This window comes from Dryobates pubescens, chromosome 21 (assembly GCF_014839835.1).
Source record: "Dryobates pubescens isolate bDryPub1 chromosome 21, bDryPub1.pri, whole genome shotgun sequence".
Lineage (NCBI taxonomy): Eukaryota > Metazoa > Chordata > Aves > Piciformes > Picidae > Dryobates > Dryobates pubescens.
This window is the reverse complement of record NC_071632.1, coordinates 17920800-17948310: the sequence shown is the minus strand read 5'-3', so window position 1 is coordinate 17948310 and position 27511 is coordinate 17920800. Positions and strand designations below refer to the sequence as shown.

General features: G+C 43.6%; 1 protein-coding gene across 1 annotated transcript in view; it reads right to left on the bottom strand.

Annotated features, from left to right (window-relative positions):
• Window positions 1–23767: 23767 nt before the first annotated feature.
• Window positions 23768–27511, bottom strand: part of MINDY4 (MINDY lysine 48 deubiquitinase 4) — a 54437-nt gene continuing 50693 nt past the window's right edge. The window contains exon 17 of the mRNA XM_054171356.1: window positions 23768–23931. Within this exon, the coding sequence (XP_054027331.1) occupies window positions 23883–23931 (49 nt within the window). The 3' untranslated portion in view covers window positions 23768–23882. The remainder of the gene's footprint in view (window positions 23932–27511) is intronic.

Here is a 27511-nt window from a genome sequence, read left to right as displayed (position 1 = left end):
TCATCGTGTGCCTTCTGGAAAGCTGGAAGCCAACTCATTCACTGGTGAAATAAAGGAAGCTGAATTAGCCTGCCTTGGCATACTTTAATTGGAGGTGTCCTTCTGTAGAAAGGGTGGATTGGAACAGGATGGGCATAAATCTAGTCATGCAGTCTTCAGAAAGCCTAAGAGGAGAAGTCCTTTATCATATTAGAGTTCATGTTTCACTTCTATCAAGACTTGAGCTCTTTCAACTTTCAAAAGAATGAGGAAATTTGTTACTAAAGGAGATAGAAACTAAATAGTGAATTAATTTCACAGCCTGATGGCTCTTCTGTCAAAGCTTGAAGGGACTTGTAGTTCTGAGGCAGGGAGATACAATACCATCAGAAAACAACACTGACAACTACTCAGTAGAAGAGGTTTTGCAAGGAACCAAACCTAATATAGTTACACTCCAGATTTGCCACAAGGATTATAGAAAGACCCCTCCTTTCATGTCTCTTGTCAACTGTTCCTTTGCTGCTCTATTGACTGCTTTCTCAAGGGTCTTTGGGTTACATGGAATTGGAGCCAATTCCTAGAGGCAGATGGGCCAACAAAGATACTCTGTCCATTCTTGTGGTGAACATGTATCAACTACAGGGCAACACTAGCTTGAGGATAACAAATGCTCCATTGCACTATGTAAACATGTATTTAATCTCTCTGAACCATCTGGAAATTAATAACATCTCTTTGATTTTTCCCTCTTGATTTTCTTTTCTGTTGAGATTACAAGTATTACAATGCAAGACCTTTCTCTTATTACACAATGATACATGAATACAAGTATGACAAACAGGCCAGGACCTCTTCCTCAGCCCTGAAGGCAAGTGGTGTGATTCATCTCACGGCCACATGGCTAAATTTTCTCCCATGTGAAAAAAAAAATCCACAACCCCAGCCATACTGCCTGCTGGGAACAGCCTCTGACCCATGGTAATTCCTGAACCATCTCTGACCTTTGTGTGGGAAAGAGGAAGATGACATGGACCCAGACTCTTTAGGGGAGGGTGCTAATAGCTGATCACTATGGAGGATTGCAGATCCAGCCCTGGCCTGGTTTAACAGCATAGATGAAATTTAAGTCTAAGACAAAGGGTTATAAGCTGGTTTGGGGCCTGTAAGTATTACCATAGAGGGGGGGAAAATCCCACATTTTTAATATTCCCTTTTTGATTGGCTTCTACTAATTCAAATCACCAGTCATGAGCATCTCCCTGAAGGAAAATACCTGCTCAAAGGCAGCATGCAGTCCCTACACAACCACCCTGAAGGAAAATACTTACTTGAAGGCACATGTAGTTCCTAAACAAGCACACCACCAGCAGATGTTCTCATGCACCCCCAGTCATTCTCTGCTGGTTTTCCAGCTCTGGAAAATCAGCACAATATGTTAATTATAAGGATGCAAGCTGCACCAGAGGAGGTTTAGGCTGGATACTAGGAAATATTTCTTCACTGAAAGGGTTATCAAATATTGGAATGATCTGACCAGGGTGGTGGTGAAGTCACCATCCCTGGAGGCATCTAAGCAGTGCATGGACCCACTGCTTACGGACATGGTTTAGTGGTGACTTTGCAGCGCTAGGTCTAAGGTTGGACTAAATGATCTTGAAGGTCTCTTCCAACCAAAGATATTCTGTGATTCTGTTACACCAGTCCACGAAAGGAAACTGCCATGAAAGAACATGACTCTTCACAGAATCACAGAAACATTCAAGTTGGAAAAGACCCTCAGCATCATCAATAACCCTGCTCCACAAGGTTCACCCCTAAGCCATATCCCCAAGCACCACATCCAAACCACCTTTAAACACATCCAGGGTTGGTGACTCAACCACTTCCCTGGGCAGCAGATTCCAATCCCTGACCACTCTTGCTGGGAAAAAATTTTTCCTAATGTCCAGCCTAAACCTACCCAGTCGTAGCTTGAGGCTGTTCCCTCTTGTTCTATCATTAATTACCTGTGAGCAGAGACCAACACCAACCTCTCTACAACATCCTTTCAGGTAGTTGTAGAGGGCAATGAGGTCTCCCCTCAGCCTCTCTTGACGGAGCAGTGAGGGTATGCACTGCTTGGCTTGGCCGTGGCACTCTCTGTTGGTGTCTTTGACTGTGGAAGCAACATCGCTCAGATAAACCTCCCCAGGTGTCGTGAGAATGCACTGCTGGTGCCACAGAGCAAAGAAGATTTCCAAGGCTTGATTCTAATTTCCTGATTTTTCCACAGAAATTGCTCATCTGTGGCTAATCATGTTTGTGCCTTCTGGTGTTTCCAAGAGCAACATCTTTCCAAGGTGCTTTTAATGAACTGAACGGCTTCTTAAGGGCTCATGAGAGGCAGAGAGCCTGTCAGAGACAAATCACTTCATAGGCTTATGCTTCACAGGATCTTGGGACACTCTTAATGGAAAAGAACACAACAAAGATTGATCCTCCTCCCACTTGAATTGGTTGGAATTTTTCTCTAAGGTGGGATCAGATTTAGAACATTTTAATTAGAAATGTGTTTTGATGAAGCGTTGTTATGCAGTGTGAGATGTGTGACCAGGAAAGCAGATTACTTTATGGGAGAAGCAAGGCTGGAGGTGACTTCCCAAGGGGAAAAGACCAGGAGAGGTCAAGATGGTAGGTTTGAAGATGGAAGTTTCACCAAGAAACAAGAAGGGTCATCCACACAGCCTCACCTCACATGTGGGTTTGGACCCTTCTGACTTGAAGGACATAGTGCTGTGACCCCACCTACATTCTCAATAGCTTTGCCAACAGATAAAGGCATTTATTTGTAATGAACTATTTCATGTGCCTTGGCAGAAAAGCACATAGTTGCTGAACAGTTGGGAAAGTGTTTTGTCAGAGGCAGCCTGGCTGAAAGCTTGCTTGTAACACTGTTTGCTAGAGCTCTGTTGGGCTACATTCTTCATTTGCCATCTGCTCCACTTTCGCTGCTTTGTTTTCTTTAATTATTCTTTCTAATCTGTCTACAAGAGCACTCTTCCCCAAACCCAGAGGAAATTTTCAGAACTCTGAGTTTACTCATCCAGCATCGAATTCTTGCAGCTGCCCACAGGTAACCTGGTCTTGACAGCAGGAAATTTCATAAACTCCTCTGACAGGAATCACAAGAAGCCTTCTGCGCTTCCAGACGCAGCCTGTGATTTGTCTGTCAGCGTTATCTTCCCCTTTCCTTCTCTCTGGAAGCAAAACACTGCACAGAATTTGAGCACAGAATCTGAAGCAGTTCAATGTAAGCTGAAGCATCATCAGAGGCTTATTCACCAAGAAAATGAACTTTTCTTTCTACTCTGTGCTTTTGATGCTAAGCAGCTTTTGAACAAACGAAAACCCACTCAAGTTTTCATCTGTAGCTTTCCTGACAAGTGAAAAATTGACTAACTCCATGAAATAAATGTTGCTTCTATTTTATTTTTTTTTTTATTATTGTTTTTTTTCCCCTTGCATGTTTTCTTTCTGTGGTACAACTGAGATTTGGCTGGGACAGAGCATCATTCTGCCAGGATTATGCGGAAGGCGTAGGATTGATGGTATTTCAGATCCAGTCAAGGCAATTAAGCAAGCTTTGTTCTATTTTGAATTCACAGAACACGTCCATCACCTCAGAAGCAGCTTCCAGAAAGTTGTGTTTTGTTTGGTTTGTTTTGATCTCAAACCATGTTAGCTCCAGGCTGATTTCCAGAAATGCAAGTTTCAGACCCAAATGAGGCCTTCTGCAAAATCATCTGATCTAAACCTCCAGGTCTTTGACAAGAGTCACCTGTTGAGAATCACAGACTCACCCAGGTTGGAAGAGACCTCAAAGATCATCAAGTCTAACCTGTCACCACAGACCTCATGACTAAACCATGGCACCAAGTGCCACATCCAATCCCCTCTTGAACACCTCCAGGGATGGTAACTCCACCACCTCCCTGGGCAGCCCATTCCAGTGGCTAACAACTCTCTCAGTGAAGAACTTTCTTCTCTTCACATATCAGGCCTCCTTGTAAGCTCTTCTTCTTCTGGAAGTTCTTTTTCTCCCTGTAAATTCTTCTTCACCTTGTAAGTTCTTCTCCCTGTAAGTTCTTCTTCTGTCCCTGCAAAACTACTATTTACAGCAGTATCTAGACTCTAAGTGAAAAATAAGCACCAAGAGAATCAACAGCTATCACCAAGCTTGTTAGGCAAATGAAAAAATAAAACCATCTCCAAAGCCTTCCAGGGTTCCAATAGTGCTGACCCATGCCGAGGTAAATAAACCTCAGGTGCCACCAATGAAACAAATATGATCCATAGCTCTAGCTTCTTTTTTCTGTTCTGCTGCAAACTCATTCAAACAATATCAGGTTAAACCCAACTCAGCCTTCTCAGAGCTATAATAACCCCAAAGCAAATTACATCCTCAGTTTGTTGACAGGGGTCAGAACTCTAAATTCCATCATTTTGGTGTAGTGCCAGGGATTTTTGAAAGCCACCAAAAAAAAAAGTGGTAAAACCCTAGGAACCTTCCTATCCAGCTTAACAGATGCAAATCATTTTAGTACAACTACAGCCTTGCCTGGGCCTGTGTGCACCCTGGAGTCTCATCTGTGTTTTATTCTGATCATGTAAAATAAAACCTAATGGAAGTTACCACAGATTTATGAGAGGAGAAAAGAGATGATTTTTATTTCTTTTCCAAATTGTTGTGGAGCCAGCAAGGGATAAGAATGATATGTGCCAGATACTGTGATTTGCAGTTTAGGCTGTGGTTACTGAGCATTGGTTACTATGGAAAAGGCCTAATTGCAAAGAATTTGCTGGCTTTGCTGTACCATTATCCATTTCATTATTATTTACCTACTAACCCTTAATGATTCACTATTAGGAAGCCAGGTTCCATGTTTTCATTATGATACGTCTCAAGTGGAATGCTTATGTCTGCAGGTTGGTAAATGTTCAGGAAGGGGGGAAAAAAGAATCTGCAGATCAGATCACTTTCCTTGAGATGTTGGAGTTTGGAATAAAGCTTCAAACTCAAGAAGGTAAATTTTCAGGGTTTGTTTTTGTTTGGGGTTTGGGTTTGTGTTGTTTTGTTTTTTTTTTCCTTCTGGTGATTTAACACTGGCACAGACTCTTTTCTGATGTTTGACATGCAGCAAACCCACATTTTCCATTACAGTCTGCAGCTGGATCTTTACAAGGTGATTCTTTCCCACTGCTTTTCTCTGGTGAGGCCTCATCTGTCCAGCTCTGGAGTTCTCAGCACAAGAAAGACATGAACCTGTTGGAGCAGGTCTAGAGGCCACAACAATGATAAAGGGCTGGAGCATCTCTGCTCTGAAGAAAGGCTGAGAGAGTCAGGGTTGTTCATCCTGGAGAAGGCCCCAGGAAGACCTTATTGTGGCCTTTCAGTACTTAAAGGGACCTAGAAGAAAGATGGGAAGAGACTTTTTAACAGGGTCTGTTGTGACTGGACAAGGGGTGATGGTAAGAGGGAGATTTAGAACAGATAGAACAGACAAAAGGAAGACATTTTTTACACTGAGGGTGGTGAGACATTGGCACACATTGCCCAGAGAGGTGGTTGATGCCCTACACCTGGAACCATTCCACATTATGTTATCTGGAGCTCTGAGCAACCTGATATAGTTGAAGATGTCTCAGCTGACTGCAGTGGGTTGAGCTGGATGAGCTTTAAAGGTCCCTTCCAAGCCAAAGCATTCCATGAATCTATGATTCTTTGATTCTATGATTCTCAGCTGACATTCCCTCAGTTACCAGTGTGCTTTAAGGAGATTCTCCAGTCAGCAATGGCACAATTTGCTGTGAATAACAAAAAAAAGGGGCAAATTCTGGGAAATGTTTTGCTCACCTAAACTCTTAGTAGAGGGGAAACTGGGGCACTGGGACTCAAAGCATGGAAGCCATCCACTGGACTCCATTATCTGCCAACAAATTCTTCCTGCTTCCATGATGCAGTCAGTAGAGAAGAATGTGAAATGTGAATCATTTGTCAGATATAATACCTCTCTGGATATTGTTGGAAGCATAAGGTAACTATACCATAAGTTAGGCATCTCAATCAGATGTGTAGATGGAAATCAATCTGGAGCACAAGGGCAGAGAGGGAGTAGGTTCAGATTGGATGTTGGGAAGTTCTTCCTCATGAGGGTGGTGAGACACTGGCACAGGTTGCCCAGGCAGGTGGTGGAAGCCTCATCCCTGGAGGTTTTTAAGGTCAGGCTGAATGTGGCTATGAACAACCTGCTGTAGTGTGAGGTGTCCCTGGCCATGGCAGGGGGGTTGGAGCTGGATGATCCTTCAGATCCCTTCCAATCCCAACAATTCTATGATTATACCAACAGTCCCCATAGCTCTTTACAGATCTAAAATTGTGAAAATCAATTCAAAATGTCACTTGTTGTCCAGAAATGTCTTTATGAAGCGGGGAGCTTGGATGTCTCGGGGGTTCTGGTATTAGAGCAGACTCTGTGTGATAGATTTCTGTTCTCAGTTCTCATTTGTACAGAAAAAGCCAAGGGAGAGGTTGATTAAATGCAGCAGATAGAGAGTAATGATTCTTTTTGCTCCTTGGCGTGAGAAGGCTCCAGGATTACCCATTCCACACAGCTTCCCTAAAAGGAGAAGAGGAGAGCATGCAGTGCTCTCCATAAATTGCTTCCCAGGGAATGGTACAGGAGTGTTTAGGCAGTAATGATTCTCTCCTGACTCCCTGGGCAGGGAAAGGTCCCATTTGCTCTGGCCCAGACTGACTCTTCAGCACATTTACCTTGGTAGCAGCACTGCTATTTTCATATCCCTATTTTCTGGGGAATTAGGGATTTGGTTGTTTCAGTTCCAAGTTTTCTTGATGTTTTCTTTTCCTTTTTTTCCCCTCTATGAACTTTGGTAAATAGTCCTTCATTTGTCAGGTCCTGACTGATTATTTTCACCTGGCTGATGACTCCACATTTTTCCTTCTTTGGTAAAAACTGCATAGATTTAGAAATTTATTCCCTAGTGGAAAAACTTTTTGCTCTAACTGATAAAACGAAATACTTCAGTATAGTTTATTGTTTAGTCAAATGAATAGTTGTGTTTTTTTCCTGATTAAATCAAGGTTATATTTTATCTTGGAATCCCTAACTGCTCACCCAAAAGTGGCCAGATGATCATTAGTGCGGGGTTGTAGTTAGGGTGGGTGATGGTCTCTTCTCTCAAATGACTATAGAATAAAATAGAAATAGAAATAGAAATAGAAATAGAAATAGACCAGATCAGACCAGACCAGACCAGGCTGGAAGAGACCTTCAAGATCATCGTGTCCAACCTATCATCCAACACCACCTAATCAACTAAACCATGGCACCAAACACCCCATCCAGACTCCTCCTAAACACCTCCAGTAATGGTGACTCCACCACCCCCCCAGGCAGCCCATTCCAATGGGCAATCACTCTCTCTCTGTAGAATTTCTTCCTCCTAACATCCAGTCTGAACCTCCCCTGGCACAGCTTGAGACGGTGTCCTCTTGTTCTGGTGCTGGTTGCCTGGGAGAAGAGATCAAGCCCCACCTGGCTACAAACTCCCTTCAGGGAGTTGCAGACAGCAATAAGGTCTCCCCTGAGCCTCCTCTCCTCCAGGCTAAGAAACCCCAGCTCCCTCAGCCTCTCCTCACAGGGCTGTGCTCCAGACCCCTCCCCAGCTTTGTTGCCCTTCTCTGGACACCTTCCAGCATCTCAACATCTTTCCTAACCTGAGGGGCCCAGAACTGGACACAGGACTCAAGGTGTGGCACAAGAGGAAATGCCCTCATGTGGCTGAGAAATAAGAAAGGAAACCCAAAATTCAATCAACAAAGATTTTCCCAAATATCCTTCAGTATATCAGGACAGAGATAGATGTAAGACAATTGGATGGTGGTACTCTGTATGTCCTTGATTTGAAGTTAGGCCTTTTCTTCTCTGAATTCCTCCTGCCCTTACTGCAGTCACTTGGGTTGCTGTTGTCATTTTAGTTTTTTCTCTCATTTTCACCTTACAGAAGAGCAGCCAGGAAGTTTTGGTTACATACTTGCAATTTTGCCTCTTTTTTTTATTATTATTTTTACATATAGCCATATTCTCCTAAAGACTCCACATGGACTTGGCTCTCCCTTTGCATATTTACTGTGAGTTTGGGAGTGAAAACATTTAGAATATCACAGTTTGTTCATCTGTTTGTTTCACATGGGATTCTGAATCAGTAGTATGGAACTGCTGCAAATGTGGGGAAATGTATTCTTTGTCTCATCATCACTGTAGAGCTCCAGTGCTCTGAGCAAATGGAGTGCTCTGCTTTGTAACTTGCTGTGCTCAGAGATCATTAGAAGATTGGAACACAAGCCCTCTGAGGAGAGACTGAGGGAGCTGGGGTTGCTTAGCCTGGAGAAGAGGAGACTCAGGGGTGACCTTATTGCTCTCTACAACTACCTTAAGGAGGGTTGTAGACAGGCAGAGGTTGGTCTCTTCTCCCAGGCAACCAGCACCAGAACAAGAAGACAGTCTCAAGCTGTGCCAGGGGAGGTTTAGGCTGGAGGTTAGGAGGAAGTTTTACACAGAGAGAGTGATTGCCCATAGGAATGGGCTGCCCAGGGAGGTGGTGGAGTCACCATCACTGGAGGTGTTCAGGAGGAGACTTGATAGGGTGCTTCGTGCCATGGTTTAGTTGATTAGGTGGTGTTGGATGATAGGTTGGACTCGATGATCTTGAAGGTCTCTTCCAACCTGGTCTATTCTATTCTATTCTATTCTATTCTAAAAAAGCTTTTTTTCTCCCTGAAGTGCTCAGGTACAGAAGGCTCAATGAGCAAAATAATTCAGAATGCTGGGATTCCAGCACAACAACTTGCTTTAATCTATTTATGTCTTTATTGGGACCCTGCTAGATGTCTTTTCTCTTGCTTCCTTCCCCAAGCTTAATCAACTGATCCTTTTCATCACATGTGAGCAAGTTAATAACAAATTGTAGTGTTGTTTGCAACATGGAGTGCATTCAGAAAGGCATGCACATCTTAATTCAGGATGCCACATGCTGCCAGGTTTGGAGTTTGAGACTTCAGCTCTGGAGAATGCTGAGGCTTTCACAGCTCTTACTCCTAATTTACACAAAGGGCAACTGCATCATGGCTTAGTGTATTTGTTAGAGTAGCAATCATTTTGGCACACACTGGCACCCGCACTGAGAGCAAAATAATGTCACCAGAGGCTGTTTCCTACACACTGTGCTGGAACTGATCAAAAATCTCAGCTGGAAAGCAGCCTGCTGAGGCCCGAGATCATAAAGAGCTTCTCGTGCATAAATGACACTGATGATGCTGCTGGAACCAAGTTACTTAAACACTCCACAAGCTCAGAAAGAGCATGGAAGGGAGGGGGAAAAAAAAATCAACCAACCAAAAAACCCCACAAAAACCCAAACCAAATCAAACAAACGAAAAGCAAAACACCACCAAACAAACAGAAAGCAAAACAAAACCAAACAAACAGAAAGCAAAACAAAATCCAACCAACCAAACAAGCAAACAACAACACCAACCAACCACAAAACAACAGAAATTAGATTTGATTGTGTCAGTTTAGTTTATTTTGTTTCCACCAGCCTATGGTCTGCACAGAAATGCCACTGGCTATGACCTGTGGATAGAAAGGGGGAAGAATAAGTAGAAGATCTATATGGTCCCAACTGCAAGCAGCAGGTCCCTTGAAGCATCTTCTGCAGTCACAACCATCTTGCATGCTCTGCTCCACATTCAGAATCCTATTTGTGTTTTCCTAAAGCAGCTGGAAAAGGCAGTACAGAGGAGGCACCTGTTCCTCTGACCCTAAAAGATGTGTAGGGTGAGGAGGAGTTCAAACAGAACATTTCAAGAACCAAGTTAAAATTGACAGCTTCTACCTCAAAATCCAAAGAGCATTTAACAAACTCCTGTTATTCAGGCATCAGTGTGTGTCAGGGATGCTCCAGACCAGACCCTCACCTCAGACACAGACTCACAGCCCCAGAGGACCACAGGTATTTCACAAAGGGATGAAAAATCAAAGCTCTTTTCTTCACTTTACTAAGACAAGGGTGGTGGTGATGTGACCCTGTGACTTTCACATAAGCCTACACTGGAATGAAGGACCAGAGGACCTTTCCTGACATACTGTGTCCTACATTCCCTTTCAAGAACTTGGATTGTTGGAGAAACAAGTTCCCATCCATAGATTCAGAGCATGGAAAGGCCTCATGAGGTCCCAGTTGTTAAAACAAAACAAAACAAGACAATTATTAGCATAAAATCTATTTCCCTTTTCTCAATAGCTTAAAATATGTATCCAGAAGCTTGGTCTCTCCCTTAGTGGTTTACATCACCTTATGTGATTAAAAGCCAGCCATCATAAACACAGTGAGGGTGAGATGGGCAAAAACTGGGGGGATCATAGATGAGGATGACAGATCATAGAGGATGTTGGATCCAAGAACCCAGTGGATGTGAAGTTGCCACAGCTCCACATCTGTTCAGCCAGCTGTAAGGCTCAGCACATACTCCCAAGAGATGCACACACACTCACAATTTCTCCAGTAGTTGCTTCACACCTACAGACCCTCCAGCAGCTAACTTGCCAGCCCTCTGATCCCTCCAGGATTTGGCCCCAGAGCCATGCTCTCTCCCATGCCTGGCTCCCAGACCTCTTTACCCCTCTCACCAGCCAGACTGGCTGGAAGTTTGTTAACACATTTTGTATACTCACCTGCACACCCACACAGGGGACTGCAGTTCCTTAGGGAAACAGCCACACACCCTGGTCTCCAATTCATGGGTTCACAGACATACAAACCATGTGAGCCATGGCCCCTTCTCCAGCTGCTGGCACTCAGACCCCATACACACATGTGGATGCAGCATAGGGAGCCCCTTGCCCAGGGAAATACTTGGAAGTGGAGTTGGATAAGAAGACAGGACAGGCTGAGCGTGGCCAGCCCTGGTTTATACACATTGGACTGGTTTTATATCCTTATCCCTCTGATTTTGTACACTTGCCCCTCCCTGAGCCACACTGATTGGTCCTTCCTCCAAACATCCTGTAATAACTCACACACCTTCTTACAATTCCCATAAAATCATGCCCCACAATCCTCAAATGCTCCTCCCTTGCATCCCACTGGGTCCTGTTCCTGTGAAGGCAGTACTGCTCACAGCTTTCAAGACCTCCTGGGAAGCACTTCTTTGGCCAAGCCAAGCCATCTCACTGGGTCTGAGCCCTAACCATGGGCTGATCACCCTCCCTGGGTAGCCCCTGGCTGAGTCAGAGTACTCCGTTGGCACCAATTACACACTGGTGTTCCTCCGCCTATTGGAGGAACATCAGCATGTAGTTCCTCAGCTCCTTGATGAGCCTTTGTGTTTATGGTGATTAGCTCTTAATCACATATGCTAATGGTTAGGGAAACACCCTGCCTGCTGCCTAGTTTATTGCTCTTCTGGCCAGCCCTTGCATGGAACCTGGCATGATTTGCCCATCTGCTAATCCAAAAGTATCATGCTCTGCTGCTTCCCATTGACCAGACTGCATTAAGCTCCTGAAGTCTGGGGAATCCTATCTGGCCAACATCTCATTGTGCCCTCTTCCTTTCAGCCACCCTATGTCAATCACCCATATCTGTGATGGTTTTAAGATCCTATAAAACCCTTTCTGATATACAGCTTCTGTCTCATTTGTTATTGTGTGCCTTTCCCTTTGGCTCCTTCCCTCCAATTCAGACACGAGTCTTTCCTCTGGGTTCCTTCTCATTCACTTTGAGTCGAAGATGTGTGATGCCTGTGACTCTGCCCTGTCCATGTCCCTGCTCAAAACTCCTTTTCCCTGGAAGATTCACCAAATCAGCTGGTGAAACTTCTCCCCAGCTCAGTGTGAGATCCAAGGGGAAGAATGAAGAGTGAAAACCAGCAGATATGCTAGATTTTGCAGATGGGTTTGACAGTAAAAAATGTCAATTTTGAAGCAGGTTTCAAAGCAAGCTTCAGAGGTTTTCCCTCTCCTAAATCTCCTCTGTCCAGATTCATTCCAGCAGCCATGAAATCTGCACATAAAATTCTTCTGATGTCCTCAGGACTGACTGCCACCAGGGCAAGGCAAAGAAAATGCTCCTCATTACAGAGTTCTGTAGCATAAAGTTTAGCAGCAACCCTGACATATGCTCCCCAAAGCTAACAGCCAAAGAAGCCACCAAGAACAGATTGCTCAGCTTCTCTCTTTGTTTTACCAACCAGTTTAGGGCATTCTTTCTCCCTACTCTGATGCTTTACTACATAGAGACTACACTCAGAAGTGTGGCAGTGGCACAACCCCACTGAAGTCAGAGGATTTACGCAGTCTGAAGACCTGGCCCTACATTTCACCTTGGCCTTTCCAGCAGGCTGATTTAATTTAACCCAAGGCCAGGGATTACAATTAAAAAAAAAAAAAACAAACCAAAACAAAACTAACAAAACCCAAACAAAAAAACCCCAAACCAACAATTCATGCCTGATTACATTTGTGCTTGTGACCTACGCCTGTCCGAACAGGAGTTGGACAGGACAAAGCACAATGCACTTCCTTGCTTTTATTGCTTTCCTTCACTTCATGTCATGCCAAAGAAGGTTGATTTAGGAAGCTCTAGTAATTAACTGCTGATGTTTTTGACTGCTGTTCCCAAGAGGCTTACAACAACTTGTAATGGTTGTTCTGTAGGAAACTCTTTCTGGACCGATTGTAGATAACATATATTCCCCACATGGCTTGGCTTCTGTTCGATCATTTCTTAAGCAATGAACACAGATTTTCCTTTAAGCAAAAGTCCCCTTGTGCCCTGCATCCAGAAGCCTCATCAATAATTCTTCTCCTCTCAGACCATGCTGACACAGTGCTATCAGAGTCTACAGAAGAAAGAGGTTTCTTAATTCAGTTACAGGTCAGATACAGGATATGCAGGATGGACAAAACAAGCGAGGAGAGCAAAGATCAGTGCTGTGGGTTTCAGACTGCTCTTAGCAGTCAAGAAAACTTGAAAGGAGGAAGCACAAGAGCAATGTGTATTTGGAGGGCACAAGCTCTTAGACTAATATAAATCTAGGCTGGTGCAATTGGAGGAGACTCCAACAGCTTCTAACATGGTCTCATGGTTGTTTATTCTCTCACTCTTCAGGAGCTGCCCAGGGAAGTGATGGAGTCACCATCCCTGAAGGTGTTCAAAAAAAAAGGTGTACTTATGTCACTTTGGGACATGGTTTAGTGGGCTTGAAGGTTCTGTGATGCTTCCCTGTGTTTTTAACTCACTGTTGTGTTAGAGATTAAAGGATGCTTTATTTCTGTTGCAGAAAACCCAACAAATTCCATCCAAATTTAAAAGAAATACAATAGTCATTCTAATTCCTCTTTCTCTGCCCTCTGCTACTCATGCACACAAGTATTTTTCACAGCATATGGCATGCAGCCACCACACATCCATTTTCTCTCTTAGATGACTGAACAGTTGGGTATCCATAGCTATCTTTAAAAAAAAAAAAGCCTGTTTTTCATATTTCCACCTACTCCATTTCTCTGCTGCTGACACTGGAAACTCCTGCAAAACAACAGCAATGAAAGCAGAGCAGATTCTAATGCGTGCCCTGCGCTTGCTGGCTTTGCAAACTGGAATCAGAACTGCAATAAACCTGGAGGGTTCCTCACAGAACTGGCCTGACCAAGAGCAGCTCAGGAAGGATATTGTGCATGATAGGAATTCAGCCCTGAGAAGAAGGATGTCAGGCATAATAAAACTGCTCTGTACTGAAGTGCTCATAAACCGCTGGCTTTCTTCACACGCCACTGCTACTCATTTGTCACACTGTCCAGGAGTGACATTTACCAGCTGCAATTTGCTGTTGTGGTATTTTCCCCCTTTTACTTCTATTAACCAAAGGCAAGCAACACATGACAGCAGATTTGAAATCATATCAGAAATGCATTGCAGCCACTTACAAACAGGAATAAGGAGATGCATCACAGACAGGGACATACAAACTGTGAATCCTCTTTCAGCCAAAATGCTACAGCATGCAAGAGTTATCTTCCATGTGAGATCAAGAAAAACACAGAGCACACTGAAAGCTGATTTGCACTTGGCATGAGTTTGACCCTTAATGTGTTTTTCTCCTTAATTTCATAGAATCATAGAATGGTTTGTGTTGGAAAGGACCTTTAAAGGTCATCTAGTCCAACCTCCCCGCAGTCAGCGGGGACATCTGCAACTAGAGCAGGTTGCTTAGAGCCCCAGACAACCTGACCTGGAATGCCTTCCACCACCTCTCTGGGCAACCTGGGCCACTGTTTCACCACTCTCACTGTGAAATTCTTTTTCCTCAGATCTAGTCTAAGTCTCCTTTCTTTTTGCTTAAAACCATCACCCTTTTTCCCATCACACAAAGCCCTGCTGAAATGACTGTCCTCACCTTTCTTACAGTGCAGGTCTAAAGCTGTATCACCAAGAAGAAAAGAACAAAATCTGATTGACACTGATATCCATGGTTTGTGGTGTCCTGCAGCTCTGGATTTTTTTATTTCTTTTAATTTGAGTCACTAAAATTAATTCACTGTGGTTCCTTCTAGCACCACATGACACTTTTTTTCGCATCGAGGAGCCAAGCCCTACCAAACCTCACTAATGTGACCCATGTCATACACACAGTAACTGTGATCTTCAGCTGGGGCTTTGGCACCTCTTTGAAATGACCCTTGCAGGAAGCTGGATGTCCTCAGGGGAACTGTGCCACACACATCTGCACAGGTGGAGGCTGTAGACCACTCCCTTCCCTTAGCCAGAAACTCTGTTTTCCCCTTGCTCCCTGCAGCAGAACTCAAGGTCTGGAGACCTTGGCTCACATCCACACCACTTAGCAAACCAAGTACATCTCAGCAAAAGGTATGTTTGTGGAACATAACTTTTAACCTCCCATTCTTTGTGTATTGTACAGAGAGGAGCTGAACAGCTTTATTCTTTTTTTGGTTACACATTCCTTGCTAGTGTTTTGTCACTTGATAAATATTTGCTGAATTCCAGGGCATGGAGGATTTTTACAAATGCCCAGAATATTTCCTAGATTAATTTGGATCTCCTTGCCAAATGATAAGATATTGATAAGGAAATAAGCAGAACACTCACATAAGGTGCAGATATTGGGGAAGGGGGGTGGGGGTGTTATCAGGATTTGGGATTGTGACACAGTCCTAGTGCTGTTATACAAGGCATCCATGCTTACAAAATCTCATGTCCACAACACCTTCCAGGTGTCAACTCTGATATGCCTCCTAAGCACCCATAAGCAACCAAACTTATCATCATCTCCTTTTCCCAAATGTTCCAAATTCCTGCTGCTCAATCCTATGATTTATTTCACAAATAGATGTTTCTCTATCTCACAGCTAAAAGATGAAGTGGAAAACAGAGGTAAGAATGGTACAGGAGCCAGAAGGAATCTCTAACCCATCATCTCATGCCCTTGGACTCTGCCCATCTGCCCAGCCCATCAAGGTCCCTCTGCAGAGCTCTCCTACCCTCTTAACAGATCAACTCCTGCCTCCAGCTTGGTATCATCTGCAAATTTACTGATGATGGACTCAATCCCCTTGTCCAGATCATCAATATAGATATTGAACAGGATGGGGCCCAGCACTGATCCCTGGGGGACGCCACTAGTGCCTGGCTGCCAGCTGGATGTGGCACCATTCACCACCACTCTCTGGGCTCAGCCTCCAGCCAGTTCTTAACCCAGCAGAGAGTTCTGCTGTCCAAGCCATGAACTGACAGCATGGCCAGGAGTTTGCTGTGGAAGCTTTTGGGTGGGGATGACCAACTTCAGACACATAAAAGACCCTTATTTTGAGACTTTGGATGCTTACAAACACCTACTAGAAAGCAATGAATGGACAAGCTGTGAAAAGGAAATGTGTTGCATCTGAATTCAGTACCTTGATTGCATCTTGGCCATTTAGCCTCCATAGAAGAATGAAGGTTTGCAAGTTCAACTTCAGAGCCATAGCATGTCAGACTGCTGCTTCCACATTTACTGTTTCTGAGTAGCTGAATCTAGGCTCTGAGCAGGCACACCTCAGCTGAAGCCAACTCATAATACTCTTCTTTTCATAAATCATCTCAGGCTTTTTAAGCAGGACCTGAAATTTGAGGCACCCAAATCCATAAGCTGCTACAAGACAATTCATTCTGTGCAGACTAAGGATGTCCTATGTGAAGCATGCTGTGAACAGCATGTTATGTGTACAGTGCCATGGAAACCACACACTGGCTGACACTCACCTTGATGCCAAAAGCCAGAGATCAAAGAAACAGTGCTCTAGCTTGAGGGTCTAGCAAAAGTCCCAATGTTATTGTTCTTAGCAATAGCTAAGAGCTGTGTTTTTAAACACAACTGCCATGAAGTGTCAGCTTTTGTGGTTTAAGCATAATTCCTTCAAGCAGAAGGAAAATAAGAAAACCCACAGCAGATGAAACTTGAAATCTTGGACCACTGGTAAATATTTGCCTTAGGAAAAAAAGTCACTTTGCATACTTGAGAGGGGTTTTGCTTTTAAAGCCAGCACTAGTCAACAACTATTGTTAATGAGGAACATCACAAAAATAGGCTGCTTTCAACTGTAACAACAACCCTCCCCACCCTGGTTGAAAGGGCAAATAAAATACCTGATTGGAAATGGCCTTTTTCCTTCTCTAGTCTTATAAACAAAGCTGCTAAGGAGAAACCGCTTCCTCATTTCAGAGCTAATGTTGGGTTTGTTCTCCTTTAGCCAATGAAAACAAATAAATGAAGAGTGCTAGTATATACAAAGTCTTCTTAATGGGATGAATTTTCCTTAGTTTATGCAGCAGACTAGGCTCTGGATTCTGTGGGCACACAGGGGCAAGCATTTTCTTTCCATGAAGAAACCTCTCTGTCTCCTACATGAAGTTATTGATGAACCAAAAACAAAATACCCCAAAACAACATACATCAGTCACAAACATCCTGCTGCTTAAGTTATAAGTTTATGTGAACATGATCTATAGAGACAAACAATTAGAAGCCAAGCTTTGGTGTGGGTTAACGTTTTATCACCTGCTCCACAATGACTGTCCATACATGAGGTATGGTCGATGGGAAATCATTCAGGGCAGTTGCCTCCGTAAGTAAACTTACCTTGGGACAGGGCAAAAAGTTACCAAAATGATGGAAATCTACCTTTTGTATCATTATGTCTTTGAAATCATACCCCAGATCATGCAGGCACTCTCAAGAACTGACTATTTCACTCCTGAATAAAATAACTGGTTCCAGCATTTTCAGAAACCACCAGTGACTTGAGGTCCTTGGGGTTTAATGGAGCTCCCAAGCACCACCAGCAAATTGTGCCTTCTTCAAGTACTTCAGTTTCCACAACTGAATCTTTTAGAGCCCTCAGGCCACTTATCACTTATGAAAAACTTGGCTTATGGCTGTGTCATTTTTCCAAGCACTTCAGCTTGCCTCTAATTTCTAAAGTGACCTTTTCCTGCCACTTCGAATTAGCCCATTAGATAGATTAGGAACATAAACAAAAGCAAATCTGCCTCAGGAAAGTGAAGACTTGAAAACAACAGACTCTAGTTGTCATTTTTATTCCACCGGGGAGCCAACAAGCCAACAAGGTGTTCAAGAGGGTGTTCAAGAGGGGATTGGATGTGGCACTTGGTGCCATGGTCTAGTAGGCATGAGGTCTTGGGTAACAGGTTGGACTTGATGATCTTTGAGGTCTTTTCCAACCTTGTTGATTCTATGATTCTGTAAGTTCAATGTCCTAACATCAGAGTGACAGCAGAGATTCATTCATGGTAGTCCATCACCAATGTTTTCCCAGATTTGACCAGTGTAAAGGTAGATATGTAGAAAAACACCAGCAGGGTGACCAAATTAAGTCTGGATTTTACCCACAATGATTTATTTGCAAGTGCTCGCTGCTATAATGATAAACCATTCTTTTCTGCTGTAGAGTAGACCTACTGACAGTTGAGAAACCTACTCAGTCTGTGCAGACACTCATCCCCCCCAACCCCCAAACTCTGCAGCATGTCTGCTCTGGATCAGCACAGTGCGACTCAGATCAGACAAGTAATGAGCTCTTTGTTGATTGCACAACCATTTGGGTAGGAATAGAATAGAATAGAATAGAATAGAATAGAATAGAATAGAATAGAATAGAATAGAATAGAATAGAATAGAATAGAATAGAATAGACCAGGTTGGAAGAGACCTTTGAGATCATCGTGTCCACCCTATCACCCAACACCATCTAATCAATTAAACCATGGAACCAAGCACCCTATCAAGTCTTGTCCTAAACACCTCCAATGATAGTGACTCCACCACCTCCCTGGGCAGCACACTCCAATGGGCAGTCACTCTCTCTGTGTAGAATTTCTTCCTAACCTCCAGCCTAAATCTCCCCTGGCACAGCCTGAGACTGTGTCCTCTTGTTCTGGTGCTGGTTGCCTGGGAGAAGAGACCAACCTCCGCTTGTCTACAACCTCCTTCAGGTAGTTGTAGAGAGCAATAAGGTCTCCCCTGAGCCTCTTCTCCAGGCTAATCAACCCCATCTCCCTCAGTCTCTCCTAATAGGGCTTGTGTTCCAAACCCCTCCCCAGCTTTGTTGCCCTTCTCTGGACACGTTCCAGCAAGTCAACATCCCTCCTAAACTGAGCATGGTGGACATGCACACAGACAGTACCTCACACTTTAAACTACCTTCAGACTAACTGGCTCGAGTGTCTGTAGTTGTCTGGGTGGAACACCATTACCTTATCCCACTACAGTTCCTCTCAGAGGAAACCCAACTTCTTCTAGTTATTCTACTGATGTGATGGGGCTCATGAAACATTAATCTCCCAGATTAATTCCCACTGGCAAACTAATTATTAAAAACAAAAAAAAGTAGAGGAGGAAGCCTGGGCTCTTACCATTAGCATTGCTTCAACTGTTGTACTTGGATGGGACATGCTGTGCAAGGCAGAGTTAAATATACATTTTTGTCCAAAGGTGGCATACATGACACCCTATCAAAGCAATACCTCTGCTTGCACACTCATCTACACATGCAAAATGCCATGCCTGTTGTTAGCTAAGGGGTCCAGTTACAGCAGAGGGTGTTAAGTTTTTCATGCCACAGAAGAGAATGAAATCAAGGCATTATGCAGACCAAGTGCCAGCGTCGCCGGAGTGTCGTTTAATGCTTAACTATCAAACAGTTGCTGTTTTGCTCATTTCAGGAAGTCACATTCATTGGGCAATGAAAAAGAAAATGAGAAACAATGAAGAGGAAAACATAATTAAAAAAGGACACATGCTGCTGGAACAGGATGTGATTTTACACAGATCTGTGCAAAGGTTTTTGCATTGTCTTGTATCGTTTTGCATTGCCCTGTTTGTTTAACTCAAAAAGCCCTGTAATGTCTTAAGGGAAATGACTTCTGGTGCTTTATATCAAATAACAAAATGTAAGCCACCTTCTGGATGCAGAGATTGAGAACAGAATAGAATAGAATAGAATAGAACAGAGTAAACCAGGTTGGAAGAGACCTTCAAGATCATCGCATCCAACCTATCATCCAACACCATCTAATCAACTAATCAATGGCACCAAGCACCCTATCAAGTCTCCTCCTGAACACCTCCAATGATGGTGACTCTACCACCTCCCCAGGCAGCCCATTCCAATGGGCAATCACTCTCTCTGTGTAGAATTTCTTCCTAACATCCAGTCTGAACCTCCCCTGGCCCAGCTTGAGACTGTGTCCTCTTGTTCTGGTGCTGCTTGCTTGGGAGAAGAGACCAACCTCCGCCTGTCTACAACCTCCCTTCAGGTAGTTGTAGAGAGCAAGAAGGTCTCCCCTGAGCCTCCTCTTCTCCAGGCTAGGCAACCCCAGCTGCCTCAGCCTCTCCTCATAGGGCTGTGTTCCAAACCCCTCCCCAGCTTTGTTGCCCTTCTCTGGGCACCTTCCAGCAAGTCAACATCCTTCCTAAACTGAGGGGCGCAGAACTGGACACAGGACTCAAGGTGTGGCCTAACCAGTGCTGTGTACAGGAGCAGAATGACCTCCCTGCTCCTGCTGGCCACACTGTTCCTGATACAGGCCAGGATGCCATTGGCCCTCCTGGCTGCCTGAGCACACTGCAGGCTCATGTTCAGCCTACCATCGACCAGTACCCCCAGGTCCCTCTCTGCCTGGCCACTCTCCAGCCACTCTGACCCCAGCCTGTAGCACTGCCTGGGGTTGCTGTGGCCAATGTGCAGAACCTGGCACTAGAAAGGATGCTCTAGCAAATCTTAAGAGCCTTCTCTCTTGCCTAGTAAGGACACTGGCACCAAACTCCTGTGAATGAAGATACTGCTCTAAGGCTCCAGGAATAAGGATGGTAGAAGGAACTTAGCAATGCTGAGGTTCTTGGCAATCCAGCTTGGTGGAATTACTCTACACAGGTGGTAGTTTGCTGAAGTGGTCCAAGTACTTTATTTCTGCCTTTGTGAGTGAGGGCATAGGTGAACCTGGAGTTTGTCCATCTAAAGTACTTGAGAGGTGGGCAGTGGATTTTGCAGAACTACATGTGGACACAATGACACATAATTGGTAAGACAGATTTGCCTTGCTGAGGTTCTGTTGTTGTAGAAATTAAGTTTAAAAAAAATAAAAGCAAAGTACTCTTATAATCAGTGGTGAAGGAGCATCAAAATTCTTTGCAGCCTGTTCTATAGAGCGGGTCAGAGTTCATGGCCTCTCCTCATCTTCATTGACCCTTCAAGATAAACCATAAACCAGAGTCTGCTTCCAAATCCAATTCACTAATCTATATTTCTCTTATGCCAAGAGACAATCCTCTTAGGCTCCCTTAATACTCATAATCCTGCAGTCTGGCTCATAGTTCTTCTCATCCTAAAGTGAAGATACATCACACTCAGATATCTCCCCTCCTCTGAACACAGAACAGCTGCTCTGAACACATCTGCACTGTGGACATCCATACTTCAGTCAGATGTAAGCTGGCCTGTCACCGGGCAGCTCCCTCTTTCCCCAGATGCACACTTATCTTTGCTGCTATTCTATCAGGGAGTGGAAGGTTATCATCAAACTGACATACTTTAAAGCAGTACTTTAAATGGTCTAGCTTTGCTGGACTGGAAAACCCAGAGAGGAATTTATTTGTTAAACCTAGCTCCAAAAATCTTCCACCATTCATCATGCCTGCCCTATTTTTCTGTTCAAATGCATTCTGCAAAAACAAACAAAAAGCCCCAACAAAAAAATAATAATCTTATTTTACACTGCAGATGTGAGGTAGGTGGGAAAATCAAACTATATTGCTTCATAAGGCAAAGTTTGGAATATAGCTCATAGAAATTTCAAGAGGAAGAAAGGCTTTGGATCTGGCACTTGTGACTGTTTGAGATCTGCCACTCCCAGAAACACTGAAGCTTACTCCAAGGCAAGCTCTATCTGGGGAACTGGAGTGCCTGAGGTATGGATGATGAGTGTATGTTATAAGCAGTAATGAGTACACATTTAGCTGACCGTACAAACACATCCCCATATACACAAAGATGAAGGAGTCTGCCAAAGGCCATGTGGCATTCCTGTAGCAGAGTCGGGAATGAGCTCGGATCTGATGCTGCCTGCGCCTCAAAGGCTGAATGGGACATCTTAATCTCACAAAGTTTAAAGACATTTGCCTATCTCAGCTAAACCAAACAAACTGCAGTTCCCTGAATTAAATAACTGAAACCTTGAGATCTGTTACTGCATACAGATAGTTTGATGTGAATGGGAAGCAAAGGGGGAGACAAGTATTCATTCAAAGACTACCCAAACTTCTCTGGTACTCTGTTATGGCTTATACTTACGCTGGTTTTCAAGCCTAGCTCTTGTGTTAACTCCCAGAGAGTTGCATCTGCATAGCCACTTTTGGTATCTGCACACCACACACAGCAGGACAATGGATTTTTGTTGGGAACTGATTTTTGGGAAGAGCAACTGTTTGGAAAGGGTCCTGTTTATCAGGACTCAGAGGAGTTTGCATACTGACTAGGAAGATGCTGCAATGACAAATAAAAGTAACATTTATTTATTAAACTCTCATGGAATATTCACTCACTTGTGGGAAGAACAATTCTAGAAACACCACCTATCTGCCTTTTTTTCTCCAAGGCATTTCTTCCAATCTTCAGTTCAGCAACTTCTTCTGATTTTGGTAAAGTGCCACCAAAATATGTCACTAAGGGAATTAATTTCAGAATACAAACTGCTGTTTCACCACCTCGTGGTGCATCTCCACAGTACATCATTTCAGTACATGCACTTTATTTCATCATGAAAAACAGTTATCTATAACAGATAGGCACCATTTAAATTTCAAACCTAACAGCTCTTCTGTTTTCTTGTAACTATCAGGAAGCAAGCCACAGCTCTTAGCTATTACTTTGGTGTAAATAAACCCTAGTATGTAAGCAGTTAGAATGGTACAAACATAAAGACACTGATACAGCTATCTCTCATCCAGAAGGAAAATTGGGCTACATCAGTGTCAGGCACTGTGCATTGGGTTGGACTGAGCTGGAGTTAATTCTCCTCACAGCATCTTTCTAGTGCTGTGTTTTTGCAGCAGTAGTTGATAACATAGCAGTGTTTTGGCTGCTGTTGAGTAAGTATCCAGGCTGTGTCCTTTCAACATTTCCCTGCCCCAAGAGTACATTGAGGGGGCAAGATCTTGGGAGGGGACATGGCTGAGCCAGCTGACTCAGACTGGCCAAAGAGGTATTCCATACCACATGACATCAGCTCAGGTATAAGAATGAAGTGAAAGAAGGAAGTGTGGGGATTCGTCCATGGTGTCTATCCTCCCAAGTAACCACCAAGCTTAGAGAGCCCTGCTTCCCAAGACCAACCATCATCCTGCTGATGGGAAGTAGAGACTAACATCTCTCTCCCTGCTTTCTTTGCTTCTGCATGGTCTATTGCTCTTTGCTTATTAATGTTATTAAAATTGCTCCTATCCTATTCCTGGCTTCTGTTATATTTTTTTTCCCCTCTCCCCCTGTCCACTTTAAGAGGGGGTGCGACAGAGCGGCTTTGGTGGGCATCTGGCCTCCAGGCCAGGGCCAAACCACCACACACTGTTACACACCAGCTGCACCCAGTATAAGGAATTTACTAGTGTCATTATTCTGATTACACAAAACCACAGTCCTCACTGCAAATTTTATGACACGAGAACTTTGCAGAGATCAGGCTTTATCTGAAAAGCCACTATGGGAGCCAATCTGTTTAGTGCAAAAGAAGACTTAACAATATCAGGTAAAGAAGTGAACACATATTTCTTGGGAGTTTTGAGGAGGAAGAACAAGATGGTACAGAGAAGGCATGTCCAGTGACAGAAATCTGGGTTCCACATCTTTCATCAGATGTTTTGAAACAATAGCAGGATACAGAGTGGATCCAGAAAGAGACCTCAAGGGGACGTTGACGACTTCACTGCTTCATCTGTAACCTTGATTTCGTGGTGGAAACTCAGTTTACTCTCAGAAGCTGTATGATTAAGGCAGTGACAAGGAATTTACGTAAGTGTTGTTTATTTTATAAGCAAAATATCTGAAACACAAGGTGATTGAGGTGAAACTCTTCCAGCATGCAAACCATGCCATTCTTCCTCATCATAAACTGCACAAGTCTTGCCCTACTTCCTGCATTGGTGGGAATAGGAATGTGCTAATTCAGTCATTTCCTTTTTGTCTTTACAAATAAAGTACAGGTCAGGTCAATCAAAAGATTGGTTTAGTGCCATGCCAGTCAATAACAGCTCCTTGCCACCTAGAAAGGAAAGCAATGGTTTTACATCAATCATTTAATCGCATCATTGTAAAGGTAACCCAACATCCCTCAACAGCCCAGTGAACTGTAGAGAGATGAGGATGGACTCATTGGGGGTAACTAATCACATCTCAAAGGGAAAGGAACAGAAGTGAGGTATTTGTGCCAAGGTTTCAAGGCTCCTTACTCCTCCTCCAGTCTATTCTAGGCAATGAGGGATCCTCAGTAGAAGGTGACTCAGAACAAGTACCTTTGTTTTGCTTGTACCTACCAGGGTGGGTACAAGATTTAACCACATATAGCCAGATGAGTTGCAGAATCATGGAATGGTTTGGGTTGGAAGGCACCTTAAAGATCATCTAATTCCAACCCCATTGCCATAGGCAGGGACATTTCCTACTAGATAGGTTGTTAATGCTGGCTTTGAAAACTTCCAGGGTTGAAGCCTTCACAACTTCTCTGGGCAACCTGTTCCAGTGCTTCACCACCCTCATGAAGAATTTCTTCCAAATGTCTAAACAAAGTCTAGCTTCTTCCAGTTTGGAACCATCACCCCTTGTCATATCACTACATGCCCTTGCCAACAGACCCAAACCCCTTCCATGTCTTTAATTCCTGACTCTGTATCAGCTTCTCCTGCGCAGATGCCCTCTCCAAGAATGTGACCAACACTGGATGCAAAGAAGGTATCGATCCTACAACTGTTACCAAATGTTTCAAGTCATGTCAGAAGACAAAGATCTGAACAAAGACTTGGTGAAATCAGGGTGGTGCTCTCTGATGACCTTCCAGTGTTGACATGAGTCAACTAACTGTGTGGTCAGAGTCACTCACTGCATGAATCGCACCCTTCTCTGTGGCACTTCTCAGGTTTGCAAGCTCACGGTCCATATATTCTGAGAGTTAAACTGTTGCATTCCCAGTGGTAAGCATTCAGATGTGTTGAAAATCTGTCTCAGAGCGCATGTGCACAGTCATAAGACATTGGTGAGGGGGTGAGGACAGCACTGAGTTGCCAGAGTGCCCCATTCTTTCTGTCCCTGAGGAAAGAATGTGTCAGCAAGGATATGGCAGCTCAGGCCTTTCTCTGAGCAAGATAATTAAGTGTAAAACAAAACTAAAAGCTGAACTCATGCAGCAGTCGGTGCAAAGTCTCAAAGGAAGTGACCATCTGAAGGCTGTCATCAGATTTTTCCTTCTTCTTTTTTTGTTTTGCTGAGAAAATAAAAATAACAACTTTGCAGAAAGACTGTGCTCTTCCCAGGACTCAGTGAGAATACACAACAGTGATGCCTCACATCTCAAGCTGAAAGCAGAGTATGTTCTAGCTGGGGACATTCAACCTAGTTTGGTAATCACCAGTTGTGAGAACTATCCCTCCCAGAGGTTCAGAATATCACCCCCAGAACAACCAAAGGCAGGTGGGAAGTACAACTTTGTCCCCATTTCATGTCCTTCTGTTCCCACTGGATTTTTCAGGTAATGCCATTAAATTATCCTTTATCATTGTGTACAATCTTCCCAAGGCACCACCTTCTCTCTCACCAGGGCGATTAAAGATTTCAGAGGGATCCACAGAAACCCCCAGAGAGACCAAGAGACACCAAATGAAATCTGCTCTGAGCCTACACTGCACTGTGAAAATACTAACATGCATGGATACCATTTTTGCTGTTATGGCCCAGGGTGTTGCTAATCATGCTGCAGTGAGGAATTGGCCTTTTTTAAAATGGGCTTTCAATAAAGAGCTTAAAGAGAAAATGATATTTTGAAGCAGGATTCAAGATCACTTTCATAACTCCTGTGTTTATTTTCAAACCATTTTTGCTGAGCCATCTGTAGAGTGAGAAGCAGGCTTTGGCTGTTTGCTCCTGTGAGACAGTTCAAAACTTTTCCCACCGTCTGAGTATGCACAGGAGAAGGTGTTAAATTGTGAGGATCCTCACTCACAGGTGCTGAGCAAATCTTTTCTTCTCAGAGAGAAACAAACTGTCTGGACAATTCTGCAAGATCACTTCCCCAAGCTATTGTGCCACAATGTAATTCAAATGAAATCCAGATTCTAGCTGCTGATTCAATTATAATTCATCAGATTAGCAATATGCAAACTACATTTGACCCATGAGGTTCATCTGCAACCTCACCCAAGGGTCATGGAGTTACGGGAACCCAACGGGAACCCAAGAGGAACTGTTTCAGGCCCCGAACAATGCTCAGCCTGGAATAACACTCAGAGAGTATCTCCTGTACTAATCATTTGGTGTTGTTTTAGAGCACATCCATAATTCAGGATGAAATGTCCATGCTCTCCTCTTTTGTTATTCACTGAATTTCCACTGGATGTCTTACTTCAAAGCCAAATAGATGAACTAATGTATCATCCAGCCCCACTACAACAGGGAAAAGCTAGAGGGTTAACAAAATATACCACTGAATTCAGATGACAGTATCAGATCAAAGCTTTACTGCCCTCAGGCAGAGCTAACAGATGTTATTTCCTCCAGTGCAGAGAGGCGCCGAGGATCACGACTCTGCTATGAGAGTGTTCTTCAGGGAGGAATGGGATCAAACGTCTGCACGGCATCTCCCAAACAACCCAGGGATGCACATTCCAGACATCTCTTGGTCACAACCTGACTGCTTCTACAGATGTCTAGGGCTGAAAGCCACAACGAAGGCACAAGTGCTTACACTGACCCTTTGGCTGGTGTCTGCAGGTTAAAGTGATGCCTGCTGGTGACAAGTTGTAGCCATCTGATGTGTTACCTGCTTTAAACTCCTATCTTCCTCTTCTGACATTTTATAGAACAGGGACTGAAAACCTGAACCTCCTCCCCCCTGCAGAAACAAAACAACTTTTCTCCTCTGATAATAATAACAAATACAGCTAAAACCAGAAACAGCCTCTTACATATGCAGTTTTCCTTTTGGGAGAGGATAAGAGAACAAAGAGCAGGCAGATGTTGGGCATATAACTCATTGCACTACAGGATGGTGATGGTTGGCTGTTGGGTAAACACTGGGTAAAGCTGTTCATGAAGTAAACCAGAACTGAGTCATATGAATAAAAGGAAAAACTCCAAACAACATTTGGAAACAGCCATAAATCTTCTCAGATCTGATTGTTCAGATTGTGAAATTTTCCACACTGCATTTTTTGGATGAGAAAGGTTTGATAAGGAGCTTCAGCATGAATGCTTGGTCAAAATAAGTTAACAGATCTTTGCTTTCTTGCTTGCTTGATTATAAATTAGTTTATGCATGTTTTCTATGGTTGTATGGCAGAAAGCACTTCATTTTTTCCTCCCAATTTGTAAAATATTGTTTAGTTTGGTTTATTTTACCTTTTCCTTATATACTGTTTCATAGTTGGAAGAAAAACTTCTTAAAAACAACAACAAAAAAAGGCAGCATGCAAACCCTTTAGCAAGGCCATGCTTCAATAAATATGCTCAAAGTAAATGAAGAATACTGAAAACAAGGAGTCAGACTGATCAGGGTAAAGCAGCCAGGCCTGAGAATGGAACAAACAAAATAAACTGGCATTGGAATTTGCTGGTAATTTACTTCTCCAGTAGAT